Genomic DNA, 8771 nt, shown 5'->3' on the forward strand with positions numbered 1-8771 from the left:
TTGCTATTGATACATTTAAAAAGAAAATGACAGCCGAACAAATAGCGACGTTGACGAAAACGTTAACTGAGAGTTTAATCGCTCAACAAAAAGCCCAAATGAAGGTCGACCTAGACGAGAGTACCCAAAATGGCCGACCAGGACTGAGATATGACACGTGACCGGATGTAATGGAAGAAATATCTCATGTATTTAATTTAAGCCGTCGTTTCGTATCTTACAACATCGTATCTTACAACATATACAACAAATACTTTATTGTAACTTTTTCTTTAATAATCTATATTTAATAAATATTTATATAAAATTATCAGAATTGAAAAAAAAGCCAAGCTGGCAACCCTGATAGGCACTTGAATGTACTTTGGCAACACGGCTCTAGCTGAAATAATTTATTAAGGAAACAACGTAAATAAATAAATTAGAGAAAAGGGAAAAAAAACAATTTGCAACTTACCTGCATGGCGTCGTCTGCTGAAATTTACGGCAAATGAGTCGTTTATAAGATATGCATTTTTTTTTAACGGTAAATGTTACCTTACCAAAACAAAACGAAGTAAAAAAAAAAATTTAAAAAAAAAAAAAAATAAAAAAAAAACGGAAAATTCATCGGCTCTAGATGAAGGGAAAAAAAAACATAACGAATGAAGGTTTTTGTTCATATTTTTAGACAGGGTATTTTTCTGTTACGTGCGTTAAGAACAGATTAAAATTTCTTATTGCTGTGTCTGTTTTCATACCATACGCTTCCCTATACATGGCCTCGTCCACATGTGACCATTTCATGTTACCTACCGATCCAGACACATGCTTAACCTTTCTTTTAATACGGGACCAGTAGCCCTCTATACTGTTCGTACACACACCTGTGACGGGGTCTACGAAATGTTCAGAGTGATTTACTGTGCCGTGTTGGTAACCGAGTGATGTAAGCCTGCTATAACTCCTCCATTCATCTGTGAATATGGTAGACCCCGGTTCCACATTTTCTAAAATAGCCGCTTCTAGGGTGACGGCCGTCCGGTCGGGTATTTGACGCAAAAAACCGAGTTTCGCTGTTCTGTCATAAAACCCTATTACCCATTCTTGCCTACTAACTCTGCCAACGTTATTTTTGCGTTTGAAAAGTAAACTTTCATCTACTTCAACTATGTGTCCCGTTCCGCCCAACTTTTTTTTATCTTTTAATAACTTGCTCGTGCATATATCTCTGCAATACTCAAACCATTGAATGGCGACACCCGTAGAAACCCCACTGAAATTTGCGGAAGTAGTCACAGGTGTCTGTGAAACAAAATCGAACATAATTTGCAGTATAGTGTGAATATGGAGCTTTGACTTCTCGAAAAAGGTGCCCTTCCGCACCGACATCCTTGTACCACACATAGTGCATCTCCAACAAACTGTGTCTAGTTTAAACGCTGCAGATGGCCTGATACACATTGAATGTCCACAATCACATATTTTCTGGGTGGACACGAGCTGTTTACTTTGGGCATACTGTAATCCTTTCTCCTGGGTAAAATTAAGGAGAATTTCCATTCTTGGAGAAGTAGCCATTTTTTACAAGCGATACGGTAGAGAGAAGAGCAGTGTTGCCAAAGTAAATTCAAGTGCCTATCAGGGTTGACAGCTTGGTTTCTTTTTCAATTTTGGCTTCAAATTTGGCTTTTTTCTGATAATTTTATATAAATATTTATAAATTATTAAAGATTAAAGAAAAAGTTACAATAAAGTATTTGTTGTATATGTTGTAAGATACGATGTTGTAAGATACGAAACGACGGCTTAAATTAAATACATGAGATATTTCTTCCATTACATCCGGTCAAGTGTCATATCTCAGTCCTGGTCGGCCATTTTGGGTACTCTCGTCTAGGTCGACGGTGACACTTTTCCAGCCTATTATCGTAGGTTTGAAACGATATTTACAAAACGATGCGAGAAGTGGTCGGGTGAGAAAAAAATAACACTATTACTCCAAAAATTGAGCACAGAAGAAAATACTAAATTCACGAATTTGATATTGCCTAAAAAACCGGAAGAGATCTCTTTTTCTGAAACGGTGAAAATTTTGTGTTATATCGTGGCCTTCGTTATAAAGATGGCCGGCCAGCTGAAAAAATGACGTCATCGCCGAGGTCCCAACAAGCAAGATATGTGGAACTCTTAGACTGTCAATAATGAACAGTAATTTTTACAGACAGCGTTACAAAACTTCAAAATTGGATTAAAATAAAGAAATAAAGAAAGAACACGATTTATACTGAAACTCATCTAATATTAATAATAAAAAAATAATTTAAAAAAACGCAAGTTATTTGTTTAAGTATATTATAAGCAATTGAATATTTCGTTGTATTATAGATTTTAAAGATTAGAATGCGTTCTTTAATTACTTATAAATTACATTTTAAAAAAGTGAAGGAACACGATTTGATTTGAAATAAACTTGAAGTTTATTTGATATAATTAAATGAAAATTATGCATGTAAGATTATGAATATTTGAAGCAGAACACAAGCAAAATATTTGATATGAGTTAAGACAATAAACAAATATTAAAATTAAACTTTTTTTTTTATATCAAAATGAATATTTTTTTTTAAATCAAAATGAATATTTTTTAATCAAAATGAATATTTTTTAATCAAAATGAACCACAATATTTTTTCAAAATCAAAAACAATATTTTTAATAAATTCATGAAATATTGCACAGTAAAAAAATCAACCTAAAGAAAAAATCATGTTTCTTATTTAAGATTATTTCACCACACAACAAAAATAACATGCAAAATCATTTTTTTATATCCATATTTTCAGTTTGTTAAAATACGTGGGTTTGTATTACTGTACACATAGATTCGAAAAAGTTGTCAAAAAACAAATATATAACAAATAAATGTTATCAAAGGCAAGATAAGTTACTTTTCTGCCAAACTGGATATATTTTTCGTGTTTTTATTCAATGTAACATGTTTATTCAGCTCGAAAAACATAGTGTTTACCGATGTATTCGAAAATTCCAGATGGCGTCTGATTCTCTCTTTAACACGGTAAGTTTGGGATAAGGTGTTATAAATACAAAACCGGATAAAATACTGTTAAAAACTCGCTCAATATATGTTACCGTGACATAGGTTGACATATATTCGGCGGGTTTTTAATAGTATGTTGTATAGTTTTTTATTTATAACACCTTATCCCAAACTTACCGTGTTAAAGAGAGAATCAGACGCCATCTTGAATTTTCGAATACATCGGTAAACACTGTTTTTCGAGCTGAATAAACATGTTACATTGAATAAAAACACGAAAAATATTTGGTAGAAAAGTAACTTATCTTGCCTTTGATAACATTTATTTGTTATATATTTGTTTTTGACAACTTTTTCGAATCTATGTGTACAGTAATACAAACCCAATTACGTTAATGAAATGAATTGTACTTATTTACTATGCCTCCCCACGGGACAGAGTTAGACACCAGGGTCGTTTTTTAACGTGGAGAAAAGGTACAAAAATAAAAATTGTCTCAGTCGTGAAGGATTTCTCCTCCACCGAAAGAGAACAAGAAATAGAATGCAACATCTGGAGAACAGATACTACACTTTGATCTGGTCCCGAAGGCCAAGACTGTTTAAGACCACGAGTGAACGCGCGTTTTTTTTTTTTTTTAGTTTAGTTTCATATATATATATATAAAAATAAGTATTTTTAAATTTTATCTTTCTAGCTTTAAAAAAAAGTATAAAAATTTTATCAGCCGGCATAATTTATTTTTAAATATTGAAAAATTTCAGAAAAATAAATTATTGTTAGATTTTCAAAACGTGTGTCAACAGCTTAAAAAAATCGTGTTTTAAAGAGTCGATGTTGTCTCGCATTTTCATTAGTTTTGTATGCTGTAAAAATTTTTTTTTTAATATTAGCAATTTATTTGAAGCTTCTTCTTTTGAATGGTAGAACATTTAGGATGATAATATTGAATTAAATTATAGTTACATCGTGTTAAATACAGGTGTTAAATACACGTTAAAACTTACTTTGCTGAATGGAGATGGTGTAAAATCTTTTTTTTTTTTTACTGCATTATAATTCTTTATCTTTCGGAAATGAAAATACTGTCACTTTTTGGTCCTTTACGATAATTTCCTCAGCAAGTTGGAACGATGCACCGTGAAGGCATTTTAATAAAAAAAGAAATATTACACTGACTTCAAGACGTTACGAATGCCTACCGGTGACTACCGGTGTCACCGGTATGAAATATCCGTGATGACGTCAGCAGATTAAATTATTTTTGCCCACCGGCCATCTTGTCTTTTAAGACGGTCTTGGTTATATTCGCTGAAAGAGATAGTCTTTTTCATACATGGTATAGGTGTTAAAATATGTCAAAAGACGAAACTGATGACATTGTCACATATGCGGGCAAAGTTAACACCCAGTGTGAACTGTTTAAATTAAAGGATTTATCAGTGAACATGTTTAAGTGCTACATATTTGTCCAGGGACTGACAGCACCGAAGGACAAGGATTTAATCAATCATGGAACAAGACCCGGAAATGAACTTGCAAAAAGTGACAGAAGAGTGTCAAAAATGGATAAATGTAAAAAGGGACACTACGAGGATAGAGGGAAAAGTCACATCCCAAGTCCAGGTAGTAAAACAGAAGACATTTCCAAAAGACAAAGGGAAAAGTTTGAATGTTGGAGTTGTGCGGGTCCGCACTTAAGAAAAAACTGCCCTTATAAAGACCAACGTTGTACCAAATGTGGCCTAGTGGGACACCGGGCATCCCACTGCTGAACTAAGCAAGACAAAAGACGGAAATGGAATCCAAAAGTAAATGTGGTCTTGTCCAAAGAAGAAATAAAACAAAGAGGGGAACGGAAATTTGTTCACACACAAATAAATGGTCACTCAGTGAAGCTACTTTTAGACACAGGTAGCGACATATCAATTATTGACGAAGTGACCTGGAAGAGAATTGGTGGTCCAAAACTGAGAAAAACACAAAAATTGCAAAAGGTGTTTCCGGAGAGCGATTAAAATTCATGGGAGAATTTAATTGCAGTGTTTCTCTTGGATTAAAAACTTTTTCCTTAAACCTTTCAGTTGTTTCAGGAATAAATTCTTGCCTTTTTGGAATTGATTGGATTGTTTTGTTTGATTTATGGGAGCTACCCATAAATTCATTTTGCAATAATGTAAGAGCGTTGGAAACGAAAAATTCCAAACAAAATGACCATTTTCTGGCAGTGTTAAAAAGTGAATTCCCCAAAGTTTTTTCAGAGAGATTAGGAGTGTGCACCAAAACGGAAGTAAATTTTGAATTAAAACAGAATGTGAAACCTGTTTTTAGACCAAAAAGAAATGTGCCTTTTTCTTCAAAAGAAGATATTGAAATTGAACTAAAAAGACTACAAAAGAATGGTGTAGTCGAAAAAGTTGACTATTCTTAGTGGGTGAGCCCCACTGTGTATGTTAAAAAGAAAAATAAGAAGATTTGGGTATGTGCCGATTTTTCTACAGGCCTTAACGACTGTCTGATGGATCATAGTTATCCACTTCCATCTCCTGAAGACATTTTTACAAAGCTGAATGGAGGTAGAATTTTCTCCAAAATTGACTTATTGGAAGCTTACCTTCAGGTAAAAGTAAGTGAAGAATGTTCTAAGTATTTGTGTATCAATACACATCTAGGACTTTTCCGACTAAAAAGACTTCCTTTTGGATTAAAAGTGGCCCCAGCACTATTTCAGCAAATAATGGATACGATGCTTGCTGATTTAGATGTTGCAATCGCATATTTGGATGACATCCTTGTCAAAAGTAAAAATGTACAGGAACATAAGGAACACATCAGAGCAGTTTTCCAAAGAATTGAGGAATTTGGTTTCAAGTTAAGTGCCGAAAAATGTGAATTCTTTTTAAAACAGATAAAATATCTTGGTCAAATTATCGACAGCCAAGGCAGAAGACCGAATCCTCAGAGAACAGAAGCAATCGAGAGGATGCCAGCACCCAATAATGTTGCCCAGTTACAATCTTTTTGGGGTTTGGCTCAATATTATGCTATTTATATTCCAAACATGCATAAGTTGAGAGCATCATTGAATGATTTGTTAAAAAAAAGGACAAAAGTGAATTTGGTCAAAAGAATGCCAAAATGCGTTTGAAGATAAGAAATGCCTGCTATCAGATTTAGCTCTAGCACATTTTGATCCACAGAAAGAATTGATTGTTGCATCAGATGCAAGTGACTACGGAGTAGGAGCAGTTCTTCTCCATAAACTTGAAGATGGATCAACAAAGCCAATAGCCCATGCATACAGATCACTTTTGCCAGCTGAAAGAAACTATTCTCAAATTGAAAAAGAAAGCTTGGCGATTATTTATGCCATTAAAAAATTCCATAGATTTATTCATGGAAGGATGTTTACTTTGCAAACCAACCACAAACCCTTATTGACTATTTTTGGCTCTAAAAAAGGCATACCTACGCACACTGTCAACAGACTCCAATGATGGAGCATAATTCTACTAAATTATAACTTTAAAATGGAGTACATTTCATCCAAAAATATCGGACATGCAGATGGACTGTCCAGGCTCATCCAAAAGTGTGCTGAACCTTTGGAAGACACAGTAATAGCTGCATTGACAGAGGAAAAAGAACTCTTCGGATTACTCTGCAACACAATCAGAGAGTTACCAGTGACTCTAGACGAAATAAATAAGGCAGCAGAAAAGGATGATTATATTGTGGAAAATCGAAGAAAGACCCTAAAATTTTACCATTTTCCATTTGTGTTCAAACCTTGATGTACGCAGACAGAGTCATCATACCGACTACGCTTCAGAGAAGAATTTTAAAAGAATCGATCCGGTAGATATCTCACTGCTGATGCTATTCTCTATCTATATAAGAGCCAGGTACGTCCAAGGATGTAATACTGTTGCCACATCTGGGCAGGAGCTGCTAGAAAGGACTTGTCCTGCCTTGATAGAGTTCAAAATAGACTTCGTAGCCTCGTAGGAGATGTCCTTTTCTCCTCCTTGCAACCTCTATCTCACAGAAGAGATGTTGCGAGTTTGTCTCTGATGTATCGTTATTTTCATGGAAAGTGTTCAACTGAGCTTCAATCTATGGTCCCCCCTCGCCAAACTTTCACAAGAAACACTCGTCTAGCTGTAAACACTATCAATAATTCCCCCCACTCTTTGTCTGTGCCTAAACCTAAACGTAGATTCCATGAACAAAGCTTCTTTCTTAGAACGGCACGCCTGTGGAATTGTCTTCCGTTTTCCTGCTTTCCGGCTGACTACAATATGGTTGTGTTCAAGTCTAAAGTAAATAAGTTCTTGATGAGCCGTTCCATATAAGTTATCAAATTTACCAAATTTTCATTACTAATGATTACTATATTGACCAATTTCTACTGTACACTCTTTAACCCTTATCCTTGAGTGGCCTCTGGGCCTTGATAATGTGGTGATGCCTTTGTAAAAAAAAAAAAAAAAAAAAAAAAAGAATTTCATAGTGGTCATCCAGGCATGTTGAGAATGAAAGCTTTAATGCGTGGATATACGTATTGGCCTAGGATGGACCAGGACATTGGAAAACTCGTAAGAGAGTGTCAAGGGTGTCAGCTAGCAGAAAAGGCACCACCTGTGCAGATACAACCGTCGCCAAAGACTGATACACCGTGGACTCGGTTATACCACTATCAGCCGGTCACTGAGGTGTGACCGACAGACGTGTTATAGTAAATGTCTTAAAGCAGTCTCATGAAGATATGAAGATGGGCCAGTCATTAGGGTCTGTGTAGCAAGAAGAAAATCATACCTGAGATGTTGGATCTGGGTGTGGCTCCTTTCTTTTCTCAAGATGATCTCTTCACCCTGGTGGCATTCTGGTTGGAATCTTCATCTCTTTGTCCTCAGGGCCGCCTTTCGACAAGACATTTATGAAGGCATTCATGGCAGACACAAGAAAAACGACACGCGACACAATTGTAATATACATAAGATATAACTAACTATTTTATTTTACAAAATATATATTACAATACATATTACAATTAATTTTTACAATTAAAACTGGACAATAGGCTTTTCAAAGCTAACTACCCTAACTAGTGTTGAGGGAGGGGGTGGTCCCCCTCATTTACGGAGAGACAGACTATGCGTCCTCACATCATGGTGGTCGTGCAGGAAAGAGACAGAAAGATAGCAAGGGAATTATGGGAAGGGATTTCTTTGTATCTCTACGCTCATGGCCAAATTACCACTGGTCTATGCTGCAGAGTGTGTTAGAAACAGTGGCACAAAGAAATAGTGCCACATCCCTCCCTATGCAATCCGAAATTTATGAGTATTCATAAATTTCAGAAGTCCCTAATTTTCCGTGAATGGTGCGTCAACCGGCCGTCAGCAATCAATGTCCCCATGCTCTATGTTCCATCAGGAACTCAGTGAAGCAAGTTATCTTTTTCCACCAGGCTCCTGGTAGACTGGTATACTGCTTCAAATACCAGAGAGGATAATCATCCTCGCCCTCCATCGAGGCAATGGAGTAACTGGATTTACACTTTCTTAAACAACCAGTATAATATTTTTTTAACAAGGCCAGATTCTACGTGAGTTTATCACGCCGACCTATACGTATTTCACTAAGCCGGATTTTACGTGAGTTTATCACGCCGACCTATATGTATTTGACTAAGCTAGATTCTACGTGAGTTTATCACGCCGACCT

General features: G+C 35.5%; 1 protein-coding gene across 1 annotated transcript; it reads right to left on the reverse strand.

The window, feature by feature from the left end:
- Positions 1 to 666: 666 nt before the first annotated feature.
- On the reverse strand, positions 667 to 1560 carry LOC145274723 (uncharacterized). The gene has a single exon (XM_080127479.1). It carries the CDS (start codon positions 1558 to 1560, stop codon positions 667 to 669), a length of 894 nt encoding a protein of 297 aa, XP_079983605.1.
- Positions 1561 to 8771: the final 7211 nt, after the last annotated feature.

The sequence above is a fragment of the Euprymna scolopes genome, unplaced genomic scaffold (genome assembly GCF_053919585.1).
Source record: "Euprymna scolopes isolate OS-2025 unplaced genomic scaffold, ASM5391958v1 sca427, whole genome shotgun sequence".
Classification (NCBI taxonomy): Eukaryota; Metazoa; Mollusca; class Cephalopoda; order Sepiida; family Sepiolidae; genus Euprymna; species Euprymna scolopes.